The 17050-nt window shown below is 44.6% G+C and overlaps 3 protein-coding genes across 4 annotated transcripts in view; all 3 read left to right on the top strand.

The window, feature by feature from the left end:
- LOC106594829 (cytosol aminopeptidase) overlaps window positions 1–1852 on the top strand; it is a 36989-nt gene extending 35137 nt beyond the window's left edge. Inside the window, exon 15 of the mRNA XM_045712390.1 lies at window positions 859–1852. Coding sequence (XP_045568346.1) covers window positions 859–942 — 84 coding nt within the window. The 3' untranslated portion in view covers window positions 943–1852. The remainder of the gene's footprint in view (window positions 1–858) is intronic.
- Window positions 1853–1982: 130 nt separating this feature from the next.
- On the top strand, window positions 1983–8585 carry LOC106595732 (mediator of RNA polymerase II transcription subunit 28). The gene is made up of 5 exons (XM_045712393.1): window positions 1983–2196; window positions 4698–4764; window positions 5239–5351; window positions 6189–6272; window positions 7555–8585. Exons 1-5 carry the CDS (start codon window positions 2038–2040, stop codon window positions 7672–7674), a joined length of 543 nt encoding a protein of 180 aa, XP_045568349.1. The 5' UTR covers window positions 1983–2037; the 3' UTR covers window positions 7675–8585.
- A 711-nt stretch (window positions 8586–9296) lies between these two features.
- LOC123724028 (methylsterol monooxygenase 1) overlaps window positions 9297–17050 on the top strand; it is a 19654-nt gene continuing 11900 nt past the window's right edge. Inside the window, exons 1-4 of one of the 2 annotated variants that reach the window (XM_045712391.1) lie at window positions 9297–9449; window positions 11986–12142; window positions 16451–16592; window positions 16979–17050. The exon at window positions 16979–17050 is cut by the window's right edge and continues 77 nt beyond it. In XM_045712391.1, the coding sequence (XP_045568347.1) occupies window positions 12030–12142; window positions 16451–16592; window positions 16979–17050 (327 nt within the window). In that variant the 5' untranslated portion in view covers window positions 9297–9449; window positions 11986–12029. Of the gene's footprint in view, window positions 9450–11966; window positions 12143–16450; window positions 16593–16978 lie in introns of those variants that run through there. The other variant, XM_045712392.1, reaches the window with a different exon arrangement.

The following is a 17050-nucleotide window of genomic DNA, read 5'->3' as shown; positions in this document are numbered from 1 at the left end:
CTAGCTACGACACATCAACACATACTGGAGGAGTTACTGGCTAGCTACAGTGCCTAGCTTAGCGTACGAACTAGCTACAACACATACTGGAGGGGTTACTGGCTAGCTACAGTGGCTAGCTTAGCTTACGAACTAGCTACGACCCGTCAACACATACTGGAGGAGTTACTGGCTAGCTACAGTGGCTAGCTTAGCTTACGAACTAGCTACATCACATCAACACATACTGGAGGAGTTACTGGCTAGCTACAGTGGCTAGCTTAGCTTACGAACTAGCTACAACACATCAACACATACTGGAGGAGTTACTGGCTAGCTACAGTGGCTAGCTTAGCTTACAAACTAGCTACAACACATCAACACATACTGGAGGAGTTACTGGCTAGCTAATGAACTAGCTATGACGGTCGCGGCGCGCATGATCAGAATGGCACATCGATCACAACCCCTTCTGTTAGTTCTAGAACACTATGATGATCACAACCCCTTCTGTTAGTTCTAGAACACTATGATGATCACAACCCCTTCTGTTAGTTCTAGAACACTATGATGACCACAACCCCTTCTGTTAGTTCTAGAACACTATGATGATCACAACCCCTTCTGTTAGTTCTAGAACACTATGATGATCACAACCCCTTCTGTTAGTTCTAGAACACTATGATGATCACAACCCCCTTCTGTTAGTTCTAGAACACTATGATGATCACAACCCCCTTCTGTTAGTTCTAGAACACTATGATGATCACAACCCCCTTCTGTTCTGTCAGGCTGAAGGGTTTGATTGCTGAGAGACACTGTCTGTTGTCCTGTTGGACATTTAACAATACACTTTTCTCTTTGTTTGTCTCTGTCCAGGTTCCCTACCTGAAGAAAGGAATGTCTGGGCGACCGACACGAACACTGGTAGAGTTCGCTGCTGGACTGGCTAACCAAGACTGAAGACACACACACACACACCACACCTACACACACTGAGCTGGCTGGAGAAGGATTATTCTGTAGAGACAGAGACTGTGGTACTGTGTAGAATCACAGACTGCTTCCCAAATAGCACCTTATTCCCTACCCATAGGAGTCTGGTCAAAAGTAGTGCACTACCCACAGGACCGGTGAAAAGTAGTGCACTATATATATATATATATATATATATATATATATAGGAATAGGCCCTTTTTGTCCACTACCCATTGGACTGGTCAAAAGTAGTGCACTATATAAGGAGTAGGATGCCATTTGGGATGTATTCTGAGTTATCTGGTAGTAGCCTGTTGTGCATAGAGAGGGGCTGAAGAGGACATTTCCAACCCCGTGCCCCTGCAACAGGACATGTAACTAATTTCCTCTCTGGCCTAGTTTATAGCCTACATACCTATGCATTGAGAAACTGAATTTTCATGTAAATGGACAAAGTATATCGTATCCTACCCTTACAAAAAAAAAAGATTGCAGTCAGAGTGCAGTGTAACTGCATCCAAAATAAGTACATTTTTACTGGAGTTATTCTGCAATTACTGCTTCCAAAAAATACCACAGTCGACTGCAATCTTATTTTGGAACGGTAACTACAAGTAGCTATGCAAAATGTTGTTGCGTAACAAAACTACGCAGCCTTGTGATTTATAACCGGATGCAAGAACGCAGGATAGTCATTTTGCGTAGCGTTCTTGCGTTGCTTACGTAGGGTAAAAACTCGTCTTCAGCGACAGTCAGTAAACCAACCTCTCTCTGTTCAGTAGTTGTGGGAGAAACTCAAATGCTGATTTTGATATGCACTTCTGCACACAAAAACAATAAAATATTATTATTGCCAATATTTACATGTCATTTAAATAAAACACAAATAAAACAATGTTTTGGGGGGGGTCAATGTGTATTGTTATAACTGCATGTAAATGACACATTTATTTTAATTGCAAACCATTTATTTGAATCAAACTTTTTTATTTAGTCATTTAGTAGAATCTATAAAATTCGTGGCATGTCCTGCGCACTGCGAGCAGCGGCCTCACCGACTGGTACAAACAACCATCCAAGATGTCTTCCTCCATGGGCAGCGGGATGTTCCCTGGCCAGCAGTCTGCTGGTCCTCACCCTGTCGGCGGCCCGGGTCAGCCGGGACTACTGTCTGGAGCTCCAGGGAACAGGGTCCAGGGCCCCAACACTCTAGTAGACGACCTGGAGGCTTCTTTCGAGGTACGAGAGCGACAACTCCACTGTCCTGGTGGACGCTAGTTAGCCATAGCTAGCCGTGGTATAGCTAATGTAATGATACTAGCCAGCCTAGCTAGCCGTGGTATAGCTAACGTAATGATACTAGCTAGCCGTGGTATAGCTAACGTAATGATACTAGCTAGCCGTGGTATAGCTAACGTAATGATATTAGCCAGCCGTGGTATAGCTAACGTAATGGTACTAGCTAGCCGTGGTATAGCAAACGTAATGATACTAGTTAGCCGTGGTATAGCTAACGTAATGATACTAGCTAGCCGTGGTATAGCTAACGTAATGATACTAGCTAGCCGTGGTATAGCTAACGTAATGATACTAGCTAGCCGTGGTATAGCTAACGTAATGATACTAGCTAGCCGTGGTATAGCTAACGTAATGATATTAGCCAGCCGTGGTATAGCTAACGTATGTACTAGCTAGCCGTTGTATAGCAAACGTAATGATACTAGTTAGCCGTGGTATAGCTAACGTAATGATACTAGCTAGCCGTGGTATAGCTAACGTAATGATACTAGCTAGCCGTGGTATAGCTAACGTAATGATACTAGCTAGCCGTGGTATAGCTAACGTAATGATACTAGCTAGCCGTGGTATAGCTAACGTAATGATACTAGTTAGCCGTGGTATAGCTAACGTAATGATACTAGCTAGCCGTGGTATAGCTAACGTAATGATACTAGCTAGCCGTGGTATAGCTAACGTAATGATACTAGCTAGCCGTGGTATAGCTAACGTAATGATACTAGCTAGCCGTGGTATAGCTAACGTAATGATACTAGCTAGCCGTGGTATAGCTAACGTAATGATACTAGCTAGCCGTGGTATAGCAAACGTTATGATACTAGCTAGCCGTGGTATAGCTAACGTAATGATCCTAGCTAGCCGTGGTATAGCAAACGTTATGATACTAGCTAGCCGTGGTATAGCTAACGTAATGATACTAGCCAGCCGTGGTATAGCTAACGTAATGATACTAGCTAGCCGTGGTATAGCTAACGTAATGATACTAGCTAGCCTAGCTAGCCGTGGTATAGCTAACGTAATGATACTAGCCAGCCGTGGTATAACTAACGTAATGATACTAGCTACCTAAATGAAGCATAGCCTTTGGACTTGTCTAGCGTTACCGAAGCCAGCTAGTAGTTAGCTAGCTAACATTGTTGTTGTTGTGCAGAGCAGTGTAGTCTGCTGAGGGGACAACAGCTCATTATAATGTCTGGAACAGAGCGAATGGCATCAAACACCTGGCCTGGCGTTACTGAAGCTAGCTAGGTACATGTATCTCTGGCCTGGCGTTACTGAAGCTAGCTAGGTACATGTATCTCTGGCCTGGCGTTACTGAAGCTAGCTAAGTACATGTATCTATGGCCTGGCGTTACTGAAGCTAGCTGAGTACATGTATCTCTGGCCTGGCGTTACTGAAGCTAGCTAGGTACATGTATCGCAGGCCTGGCGTTACTGAAGCTAGCTGAGTACATGTATCTCTGGCCTGGTGTTACTGAAGCTAGCTGAGTACATGTATCTCTGGCCTGGCGTTACTGAAGCTAGCTGAGTACATGTACCTCTGGCCTGGCGTTACTGAAGCTAGCTAGGTACATGTATCGCAGGCCTGGCGTTACTGAAGCTAGCTGAGTACATGTATCTCTGGCCTGGTGTTACTGAAGCTAGCTGAGTACATGTATCTCTGGCCTGGCGTTACTGAAGCTAGCTGAGTACATGTATCTCTGGCCTGGCGTTACTGAAGCTAGCTAAGTACATGTATCTATGGCCTGGCGTTACTGAAGCTAGCTAAGTACATGTATCTCTGGCCTGGCGTTACTGAAGCTAGCTAGGTACATGTATCGCAGGCCTGGCGTTACTGAAGCTAGCTGAGTACATGTATCTCTGGCCTGGTGTTACTGAAGCTAGCTGAGTACATGTATCTCTGGCCTGGCGTTACTGAAGCTAGCTGAGTACATGTATCTCTGGCCTGGCGTTACTGAAGCTAGCTAAGTACATGTATCTATGGCCTGGCGTTACTGAAGCTAGCTGAGTACATGTATCTCTGGCCTGGCGTTACTGAAGCTAGCTAGGTACATGTATCTCAGGCCTGGTGTTACTGAAGCTAGCTAAGTACATGTATCTCAGGCCTGGTGTTACTGAAGCTAGCTAAGTACATGTATCTCTGGCCTGGCGTTACTGAAGCTAGCTAAGTACATGTATCTCTGGCCTGGCGTTACTGAAGCTAGCTAAGTACATGTATCTCTGGCCTGGTGTTACTGAAGCTAGCTAAGTACATGTATCTCTGGCTTGGCGTTACTGAAGCTAGCTAGGTACATGTATATCTGGCCTGGCGTTACTGAAGCTAGCTTCAGTAATGTATCTGTGGCGTTACTGAAGCTAGCTCAGTACATGTACCTCTGGCGTTACTGAAGCTAGCTCAGTGTTGAGTAGTGAACTGTTAACCAGTTGTCTTGTGTCGGCAGGCTTGCTTTGCGTCCCTAGTGAGCCAAGACTACGTGAACGGAACCGACCAGGAGGAGATTCGGACAGGTGAGACCCAGTAAAGTTTACGACCCAAAAGGGCACCATATTCCCAGACAAGCTCCTAGGTGACCAACAACCATCCTCCTGGATAGCGACAGGGTGTGCATGGTTTTGCTCCAGCCCTGTTCTAACACCTGATTTAGCCATTCAGGGTCCAGTTTTTTTACAGCAGGGCTGTAGCAAAATCCTGCATACTCAGTAATTCAGGAGGAGGAGAGTTGGCTAGCCTTGGGGCAGTTAGCTAGTTGCATTGTAAACAGTTTGAAACACATTCATTAAAAAAAATGTAATTGTTTATCTAGCTAAAATTAACTGGCTTGCATGTCTGTCTCTCTCTAACCTGTCTCTAACCTGTCTGTCTCTCTCTCTAACCTGTCTGTTTCTCTCTCTCTCTCTCTCTAACCTGTCTGTTTCTCTCTCTCTCTCTCTCTAACCTGTCTGTCTCTAACCTGTCTGTCTCTAACCTGTCTGTCTCCCCAGGTGTGGATCAATGTATTCAGAAGTTTCTGGATGTCGCCAGACAGACTGAATGTTTCTTCCTGCAGAAGCGTCTTCAGTTATCAGTCCAGAAACCCGACCAGGTGGTCAAAGAGGTAGGTGATACTGTATATACCAGGGGGTTATTCAATTCTTACCCTACCAGCTTTGGTCATTCGATAGCACCCACCTGGTGACCCAGGTCTAATCCAGTCCCTGATTAGAGGGGAAAAACCAGTGGAACTGGGTTGTAGAATTTGATGGCTCTCTATATGGATTAGGGTGAAGTCGCCACTAGATGCTGATCTTGGGTCAGTGTTATTTTCCCCCCCCACTAATGGTTAATGTTAGGATTGGGGGAGGGGAAGCTGGTCTTAGATCTGTACCTAGGGGGGGGAATTCACCCTGGAGCTCTATGTATGGGGGGGCTTAACCAGTATGGTGATATTCTGGCTACCCACTGCTATTAACAGCTAGTCCATCTCTCTTCTCTCCCCCTCTCTCTTCTCTCTCCCCCTCTCTCTTCTCTCTCCCCCTCTCTCTTCTCTCTCCCCCTCTCTCTTCTCTCCCCCTCTCTCTTCTCTCCCCCTCTCTCTTCTCTCCCCTCTCTCTTCTCTCCCCCTCTCTCTTCTCTCTCTTCTCTCTCTTCTCTCCCCCTCCCTCTTCTCTCCCCCTCCCTCTTCTCTCTCTTGTCTCCCCCTCTCTCTTCTCTCTCCCCCTCTCTCTTCTCTCTCCCCCTCTCTCTTCTCTCTCCCCCTCTCTCTTCTCTCTCCTCCTCTCTCTTCTCTCTCCCCCTGTCTCTTCTCTCTCTCTCCCCCTCTCTCTTCTCTCTCCCCCTCTCTCTTCTCTCCCCATCTCTCTTCTCTCTCCCCTCTCTCTTGTCTCCCCCTCTCTCTTCTCTCTCCCCTCTCTCTTCTCTCTCCCCCCTGTCTCTTCTCTCTCCCCCTCTCCAGGATGTATCTGAGCTGCGTAATGAGCTCCAGAGGAAAGAGCTGCTTGTTCAGAAACACCTGTCTAAGCTGCACCACTGGCAGCAGGTACGTCCTCCTCCTTTAGACCAGGAAGCAGAGTCCTCCCCTCCTCCTTTAGACCAGGAAGCAGAGTCCTCCCCTCCTCCTTTAGACCAGGAAGCAGAGTCCTCCCCTCCTCCTTTAGACCAGGAAGCAGAGTCCTCCCCTCCTCCTTTAGACCAGGAAGCAGAGTCCTCCCCTCCTCCTTTAGACCAGGAAGCAGAGTCCTCCCCTCCTCCTTTAGACCAGGAAGCAGAGTCCTCCCCTCCTCCTTTAGACCAGGAAGCAGAGTCCTCCCCTCCTCCTTTAGACCAGGAAGCAGAGTCCTCCCCTCCTCCTTTAGACCAGGAAGCAGAGTCCTCCCCTCCTCCTTTAGACCAGGAAGCAGAGTCCTCCCCTCCTCCTTTAGACCAGGAAGCAGTCCTCCCCTCCTCGTGTTTGTAGGTTCTGTAGTTAATGTCTGGTCCAGCATCATGATAACACGTCTGGTCCAGCATCACGATAACACGTCTGTCTGTAGTTAATGTCTGGTCCAGCATCACGATAACACGTCTGTCTGTAGTTAATGTCTGGTCCAGCATCACGATAACACGTCTGTCTGTAGCTAATGTCTGGTCCAGCATCACGATAACACGTCTGGTCCAGCATCACGATAACACGTCTGTCTGTAGTTAATGTCTGGTCCAGCATCACGATAACACGTCTGTCTGTAGTTAATGTCTGGTCCAGCATCACGATAACACGTCTGTCTGTAGTTAATGTCTGGTCCAGCATCACGATAACACGTCTGTCTGTAGTTAATGTCTGGTCCAGCATCACGATAACACGTCTGGTCCAGCATCACGATAACACGTCTGTCTGTAGTTAATGTCTGGTCCAGCATCACGATAACACGTCTGTCTGTAGCTAATGTCTGGTCCAGCATCACGATAACACGTCTGGTCCAGCACCACGATAACACGTCTGTCTGTAGTTAATGTCTGGTCCAGCATCACGATAACACGTCTGTCTGTAGTTAACGTCTGGTCCAGCATCACGATAACACGTCTGGTCCAGCATCACGATAACACGTCTGTCTGTAGTTAATGTCTGGTCCAGCATCACGATAACACGTCTGTCTGTAGTTAATGTCTGGTCCAGCATCACGATAACACGTCTGGTCCAGCATCACGATAACACGTCTGTCTGTAGTTAATGTCTGGTCCAGCATCACGATAACACGTCTGTCTGTAGTTAATGTCTGGTCCAGCATCACGATAACACGTCTGGTCCAGCATCACGATAACACGTCTGTCTGTACTCTCTGTAGGTTCTTGAGGATGTCAGTGTCCAGCATCGTAAACCATCAGATCTCCCTCCACCTGGACCCCTGGCCTTCCTAGAACAGGCCTCAGCTATCCTACCCGCTGCACCACTCAAACAGAGCTAACACACACACACACCCCTGGCCTTCCTAGAACAGGCCTCAGCTATCCTACCCGCTGCACCACTCAAACAGAGCTAACACACACACACACCCCTGGCCTTCCTAGAACAGGCCTCAGCTATCCTACCCGCTGCACCACTCAAACAGAGCTAACACACACACACACCCCTGGCCTTCCTAGAACAGGCCTCAGCTATCCTACCCGCTGCACCACTCAAACAGAGCTAACACACACACACACCCCTGGCCTTCCTAGAACAGGCCTCAGCTATCCTACCCGCTGCACCACTCAAACAGACCTAACACACACACCACACACACACACACCACACACACACACACACACACACACACACACACACACACACACACACACACACACACACACACACACACACACACACACACACACACACACACACACACTCTCTCTCTCTCTTCTGGACACCATCTTAGTTTTCTTGTTGACTTGTGTAAATATTTCTGAGTTTGTTGTTGTTTTGTCCTGACAGAATAAATGAGTTTGGATCAGAACACCAGTTGTTTTGTCCTGACAGAATAAATGAGTTTGGATCAGAACACCACTAGATGTTTTTGTCCTGACAGAATAAATGAGTTTGGATCAGAACACCAGTTGTTTTGTCCTGACAGAATAAATGAGTTTGGATCAGAACACCACCAGTTGTTTTTGTCCTGACAGAATAAATGAGTTTGGATCAGAACACCACCAGTTGTTTTGTCCTGACAGAATAAATGAGTTTGGATCAGAACACCAGTTGTTTTGTCCTGACAGAATAAATGAGTTTGGATCAGAACACCACTAGATGTTTTTGTCCTGACAGAATAAATGAGTTTGGATCAGAACACCAGTTGTTTTGTCCTGACAGAATAAATGAGTTTGGATCAGAACACCACTAGATGTTTTTGTCCTGACAGAATAAATGAGTTTGGATCAGAACACCACCAGTTGTTTTTTGAACCAACATGTGCTGCATCAGGTAGGTTAATGCTGGGTTAGAACCAACATGTGCTGCATCAGGTAGATTACTGCTGGGTTAGAACCAACATGTGCTGCATCAGGTAGGTTACTGCTGGGTTAGAACCAACATGTGCTGCATCAGGTAGGTTACTGCTGGGTTAGAACCAACATGTGCTGCATCAGGTAGGTTACTGCTGGGTTAGAACCAACATGTGCTGCATCAGGTAGGTTACTGCTGGGTTAGAACCAACATGTGCTGCATCAGGTGTATTACTGCTGGGTTAGAACCAACATGTGCTGCATCAGGTATGTTACTGCTGGGTTAGAACCAACATGTGCTGCATCAGGTAGGTTACTGCTGGGTTAGAACCAACATGTGCTGCATCAGGTAGGTTACTGCTGGGTTAGAACCAACATGTGCTGCGTCATGGGTCTGGTCCAATAACGGACGTCCCCTGTTCTCCCTGGAGGGGGACAGAGCGACCAATGAACACCTCTGGTTCCTCTTTGTAAAGTTTGCTGTTTTACCCAACACCCCATCCCGTCTCTCCACCTACCGTCTGTATAACGCTCTGACGTTATGAAAGCCCTGCTGCTCGCTGATTGGTCGTTGCTTTTAGGTAACTCCGAGTCTCACTATCATCACTCCATTCCCCTTGGGCCAATCAGAGCGCTGGCTCGGCCCCCGTGACGTCGGTCTCCTCTCCCCTTCCGTCCAATCAGGCTCGTAGATAATAGTGTATTTGACGCCGCACGGCAGCCTCTTGGTTCAGGTAGACGGACCCGCAGCCGCATCAAGGTAATATACTAACATATTATATTCATTATCTTCTTTAAATCTAATCAATAACCAAACTTTTGTTATTATATTCTAACGCAGCAGTAGCTTTTTTGCCGTTTAATACTAGATAGGGGCTTAATACCGAGTGTTAAATGGGTCAGAGATATGGTACTGTACTGTAAACCTTTATAAATGTATACGTGCAGTGTTATATTGTTGTTCACACGGACAAATAACGAGACAAAGTAGCCAACGATCAGACAAACGCACGAAGGTAAAGAGAAAGTCGGTGTGAAAGAGTTTTTTTTTTTTTTTTAAACACTCCTGTAAAGCGGCAAATTGAATATTTCTATAACATCTAGTGAGGATTGTAAACGTTTACTGACATTTTTTTTTTCTTCTTCTATACTAACAATCGCAGTTAAATCAGACTTGTTTAATGGACATAAGGACTGTGAGTCTGTAACAGCTCGATAATATAATAATAGATCTGGTCCAGTATCGATCGAGTTGTGCTAGCAGTCATATTCCATACTGGTGATCACTTATCCTGATATAGGCTTTCTCATTGTATGTTATAAAATTCCCTTCTCTTATTGTTAAAAAAAATCTATATATCTATATATTTTTTTATTTGAGATTCTTGAAAGTATTTTTATTATTATTATATTATATATTATATTATATTTATTATTATATTATTAAAGTATTTTTTATTTTATTTTTCTCATTGTCAATCTGTATACATGAATCCTTTTCCTTTTATAATTGTTGTTTTCATCTGTTATCTTCTTTTTATTTCTTGTCATTTTATTTTTTTGCAGTATGTTATAAAATTCCCTTCTCTTATTGTTTAAAAAAATATATATATATTTTTAAAATTTATTTTAGATTCTTCAAAGTAGCTACCCTTTCACTTGATGACAGCTTTGCACACTCTTGGCATTCTCTCAACCAGCTTTACGAGGCAGTCACCTGGAATGCATTTCACAGGTGTTCCTTGTTAAAACTTAATTTGTGGATTTTTTTTCATTATTAATGCGTTTGAGGTATTCAATTGTGTTGTGACAAGGTAGGGGGGGTATACAGAAGATTGCCCTATTTGGTAAAAGACCAAGTCCATATTATGGCAAGAACAGCTCAAATAAGCAAAGAGAAACGACAGTCCATCATTTCTTTAAGACATGAAGCGCTATGATGAAACTGGCTCTCATGAGGACCGCCACAGGAAAGGAAGACCCAGAGTTTCCTCTGCTGCAGTGGATCAGTTCATTAGAGTTACCAGCCTCAGATTTCAGCCCAAATAAATGCTTCACAGAGTTCAAGTAACAGACACATCTCAACAACAACTGTTGACAGGAGACTGTGTGAATCAGGCCTTCATGGTCGAATTTCTGCAAAGAAACCACTACTAAAGGACAACAATAAGAAGAAGAGACTTGCTTGGGCCAAGAAACACGAGCAATGGACATTAAACTGGTGGAAATCTGTCCTTTGGTCTGATGAGTCCAAATTGGAGATTTTTGGTTCCAACCGCCGTGTCTTTGTGGGACGCAGAGTAGGTGAACGGATGATCTCTGCATGTGTGGTTCCCACCGTGAAGCATGGAGGAGGAGGAGGTGTTATGGTGTGGGGGTGCTTTGCTGGTGACACTGTCAGTGATTTATTTAGAATTCAAGGCACACTTAACCAGCATGTCTACCACAGCATTCTGCAGCGATACGCCATCCCATCTGGTTTGCGCTTAGTGGGACTATCATTTGTTTTTCAACAGGACAATGACCCAACACACCTCCAGGCTGTGTAAGGGCTATTTGACCAAGAAGGAGAGTGATGGAGTGCTGCATCAGATGACCTGGCCTCCACAATCACCTGACCTCAGCCCAATTGAGATGGTTTGGGATGAGTCGGACCGCAGAGTGAAGGAAAAGCAGCCAACAAGTGCTCAGCATATGTGGGAACTCCTTCAAGACTGTTGGAAAAGCATTCCAGGTGAAGCTGGTTGAGAGAATGCGAAGAGTTTACAAAGCTGTCATCAAGGCAAAGGGTGGCTACTTTGAAGAATCTCAAATATAAAATATATTTACTACATGATTCCATATGTGTTATTTCATAGTTTTGATGTCTTCACTATTATTTTACAATGTAGAAAATAGTAAAAATAAAATAAAAACCCTTGAAGGAGTAGGTGGGTCAAAACGTTTGACTGGTACTGTATGTCCTGGTCAGACCAGAGGTTTCCCCCTGTATATTTCAGACCAGAGGTTTCCCCCCTGTATATTTCAGACCAGAGGTTTCCCCCTGTATATTTCAGACCAGAGGTTTCCCCCCTGTATATTTCAGACCAGAGGTTTCCCCCTGTATATTTCAGACCAGAGGTTTCCCCCTGTATATTTCAGACCAGAGGTTTCCCCCTGTATATTTCAGACCAGAGGTTTCCCCCTGTATATTTCTGTTATATGGTAGTTATTTGATTAATGGCTATGCAGTGTGTGTGTGTGTGTGTGTGTGTGTGTGTGTGTGTGTGTGTGTGTGTGTGTGTGGGTGTTCTCAGTGTTGTCCAGTCTCCTCCCAGCCCATCCCCACCAGCCAATCAGAATGGAGGTGAACAGTACGGCCACCATCTTGTCCTCAGCCTTCCTGGCCGTGGAATATGTTGATGCTGTCTTACCTGACAACCCTCTTCAGCCTTCACTACAATACGCCTGGGGGTAATATTACAATACTGTTACTATACTATACTACTACTACTGTACTACTACTGTACTACTACTACTATACAACCCTCTTCAGCCTTCACTACAATACGCCTGGGGGTAATATTACAATACTGTTACAATACTATACTACTACTACTGTACTACTACTGTACTACTACTACTATACAACCCTCTTCAGCCTTCACTACAATACGCCTGGGGGTAATATTACTATACTGTTACAATACTATACTACTACTACTGTACTACTACTGTACTACTACTACTATACAACCCTCTTCAGCCTTCACTACAATACGCCTGGGGGTAATATTACAATACTGTTACAATACTATACTACTACTACTGTACTACTACTGTACTACTACTACTATACAACCCTCTTCAGCCTTCACTACAATACGCCTGGGGGTAATATTACTATACTGTTACTATACTATACTACTACTACTGTACTACTACTACTATACAACCCTCTTCAGCCTTCACTACAATACGCCTGGGGGTAATATTACAATACTGTTACAATACTATACTACTACTACTGTACTACTACTGTACTGTACTACTACTATACAACCCTCTTCAGCCTTCACTACAATACGCCTGGGGGTAATATTACTATACTGTTACAATACTATACTACTACTACTGTACTACTACTGTACTGTACTACTACTATACAACCCTCTTCAGCCTTCACTACAATACGCCTGGGGGTAATATTACAATACTGTTACAATACTATACTACTACTACTGTACTACTACTGTACTACAACTACTATACAACCCTCTTCAGCCTTCACTACAATACGCCTGGGGGTAATATTACTATACTGTTACTATACTATACTACTACTACTGTACTACTACTGTACTACTACTACTATACAACCCTCTTCAGCCTTCACTACAATACGTCTGGGGGTAATATTACAATACTGTTACAATACTATACTACTACTACTGTACTACTACTGTACTACTACTACTATACAACCCTCTTCAGCCTTCACTACAATACGCCTGGGGGTAATATTACTATACTGTTACAATACTATACTACTACTACTGTACTACTACTACTATACAACCCTCTTCAGCCTTCACTACAATACGTCTGGGGGTAATATTACAATACTGTTACAATACTATACTACTACTACTGTACTACTACTGTACTACTACTACTATACAACCCTCTTCAGCCTTCACTACAATACGCCTGGGGGTAATATTACTATACTGTTACAATACTATACTACTACTACTGTACTACTACTACTATACAACCCTCTTCAGCCTTCACTACAATACGTCTGGGGGTAAGATTACAATACTGTTACAATACTATAGTATACTACTACTACTGTACTACTACTGTACTACAACTACTATACAACCCTCTTCAGCCTTCACTACAATACGCCTGGGGGTAATATTACTATACTGTTACTATACTATACTACTACTACTGTACTACTACTGTACTACTACTACTATACAACCCTCTTCAGCCTTCACTACAATACGCCTGGGGGTAATATTACTATACTGTTACTATACTATACTACTACTGCTGTACTACTGCTAAACTTCTATACTACTACTATACTACTACTGTACTACTACTACTATACAACCCTCTTCAGCCTTCACTACAATACGCCTGGGGGTAATATTACTATACTGTTTCAATACTATACTACTACTACTGTACTACTACTATTGTACTGTACTACTACTGTACTACTACTGTACAACCCTCTTCAGCCTTCACTACAATACACCTGGGGGTAATATTACTATACTGTTACAATACTATACTACTACGACTGTACTACTACTGTACTACTACTATACAACCCTCTTCAGCCTTCACTACAATACGCCTGGGGTAATAATACAATACTGTTACAATACTATACTACTACTACTGTACTACTACTACTATACAACCCTCTTCAGCCTTCACTACAATACGCCTGGGGTAATAATACAATACTGATACAATACTATACTACTACTACTGTACTACTGCTAAACTTCTATACTACTACTATACTATTACTGTACTACTACTATACTATTAGTGTACTACTACAATACGCCTGGGGGTAATATTAGTATACTGTTACTATACTATACTACTGCTACTGTACTACTACTATACAGCCCTCTTCAGCCTTCACTACAATACGCCTGGGGGTAATATTACTATACTGTTAACCATACTATACTACTACTACTGTACTACTGCTAAACTTCTAAAATACTACCATACTATTACTATACTACTACTATACTATTAGTGTACTACTACTATACTATTGCTATAACACCACTAATATACTACTACTGTACTACTATAACACTACTATACTATTACTACTAATATACTACTACTGTACTACTTTAATACTAATATACTATTACTAAACTTTTATGCTACTACTACACTACTGTACTACTGCTATACTACTACTTTACAACTACTATACTATTACTACAATACTAATATACTATTACTATAATACTACTACTGCACTACTGCACCACTTCTATAATACTACTACTATGCTACCAATTTACTGCTGTACTACTACTATACTACTACCCATATACTACTGTACTACTACTAAACTACTATACTATTACTGATAATACCATACTAGGACTATAATAATACTATACTACTACTACTACTATTAATATTACTACTACTGCTCCTGTACTGCTGCTGTACTGCTGCAGTGCTGCGGCTGGTGCTGCTGCTGCTGTGCTGTTGCTGCTGTGGTGTTGCTGCTGCTGTCTCTTGCTGGTGCTGCTGTGCTGCTGCTGCTATGCTCCTGTGCTGGTGCTGCTGTGCTGCTGCTGCTGCTGCTGCTGTGTTGCTGCTGCTGCTGTGCTGCTGCCACTGTGCTGTTGCTGCTCTGTGCTGTTGTTGCTGCTGTGCCCTGTGCTGGTGCTGCTGTGCTGTTGCCACTGCTATGTTACTGCTGCTATGCTGCAGCCAGCTTCGCTGTTACTGCTGCTATGCTGTTGTTGCTGCTAGCTTGTGCTGCTGCTATCTGTTTCTGCTGCAATGCTGCTGCTGGGCTTCTCCTGTGCTGCTGCTGTGCTGTTGCGGCTGCTGTGCTCATCTGCTGCTGCTGTGCTGTTGCTGCTGCTGCTGTGCTCTGTGCTGGTGCTGCTGTGCTGTTGCTGTCGCGCGCGCCGCGCTGTGCTGCTGCGCTATGCTGCTGCGCGTGCGCTCGCTGCTGCTGCTGCTGTGCTGTTGCTGCTGCTGTGCTGGCCGCTGCTGGCTGTTGCTGCTGCTGTGCTGTTGCCGCTGTGCTGTGCTGCTGCTGTGTCAGCGCTGTTGCTGCGGCTGTGCTGCTGCTGCTGTGAGCAACTGCTGTGCTGTTGCCGCTGTTCTGTTTCTGCGCTATGCCCTGTGCGGTTGCTGCTGTGCTGTTGCTGTTGCTGTGCTGCTGCTGCTGTGCTGTTGCAGCTGCTTTGCTGCTGTGCTGTTGCTGCTGCTGTGCTGTTGCTGCCGCTGTGGTGCTGCTGTGCTGTTGCTGCTGCTGTGGTGCTGCTGTCGCTGTTGCTGCTGCTGTGGTTGCTGCGTTGCTGTTGCTGCGGCTGTGCTGTTGCTGGGCTATGCTCCTACTACTACTATACTATTACTACTGCTATACCACAGCTATACTGCTATGCCTATACTACTACTACTACTACTACTATACTATTACTATACTACTGCTATACTGCTATGCCTATACTACTACTACTAATATAATACTACTACTACTACTACTATTATTACTGCTATACTACTGCTTCTATACTACAACTACTAACTACTATTAATTACTCCTACTACACTACTACAGTTTGACCTGACAACCCCCTGCAGCCTTCACCACAGCCTGGGAGTAATACTACTACTAATATAATACTGTTACTGTTAATAATACTACTGACTACAATGACTGGCTGACGAGCTGACTACACAACGTTCCGGACAGACAGACGGACAGACAGACAGACAGACAGGGGGAGAGACAGACAGGGGGAGAGACAGACAGACAGACAGACAGACAGGGGAGAGACAGACAGGGGAGAGACAGACAGGGGGAGAGACAGACAGACAGACAGGGGAGAGACAGACAGACAGACAGACAGACAGACAGACAGACAGACAGACAGACGAGACAGACAGACAGACAGACAGACAGACAGACAGACAGACAGACAGACAGAGAGTTATTGTTAGACTCTCTGATGGATTGATTGGTTGATCTCTGTCCACCAGGTATGTGAATGAGAACTACACTAAATTCCAGATCGCCACCTGGGGTTCTCTCATCGTCCATGAGGCCATCTACTTCCTGTTTTGTCTACCTGGTTTCGTGTTTCAGTTCCTTCCCTTCATGCAGAAGTACAAGATACAACAGGTAAGGAGAGGGGGGGTTATATGAACCAGTGGAAGTTTTAACAATGATTCTCCCTCTCTCTCTGTGTGTGTCTGTCTGTCTGTCTGCCTGTCTCTCCCCTGTCTCTCCCCCTGTCTCTCCCCTGTCTGTCTGTCTGTCTGTCTGTCTGTCTGTCTGTCTGTCTGTCTGTCTGTCTGTCTGTCTGTCTGTCTGTCTCTGTCTGTCTCTGTCTGTCTCTGTCTGTCTGTCTGTCTGTCTCTCCCCCTGTCTGTCCGTCTGTCCGTCTGTCCGTCTGTCTGTCTGTCTGTCTGTCTGTCTGTCTGTCTGTCTGTCTGTCTGTCTGTCTGTCTGTCTGTCTGTCTGTGTGTCTGTGTGTCTGTGTGTCTGTGTGTCTGTGTGTGTGACAGGATAAGCCAGAGACGTGGGAGAAACAGTGGAGATGCTTTAAGATGCTGCTTTTCAATCACTTCTGTATCCAG

The sequence above is a fragment of the Salmo salar genome, unplaced genomic scaffold (assembly GCF_905237065.1).
Source record: "Salmo salar unplaced genomic scaffold, Ssal_v3.1, whole genome shotgun sequence".
NCBI lineage: Eukaryota > Metazoa > Chordata > Actinopteri > Salmoniformes > Salmonidae > Salmo > Salmo salar.
The sequence above is the reverse complement of the archived record's forward strand: the minus strand, read 5'-3'. Positions and strand labels throughout refer to the sequence as shown.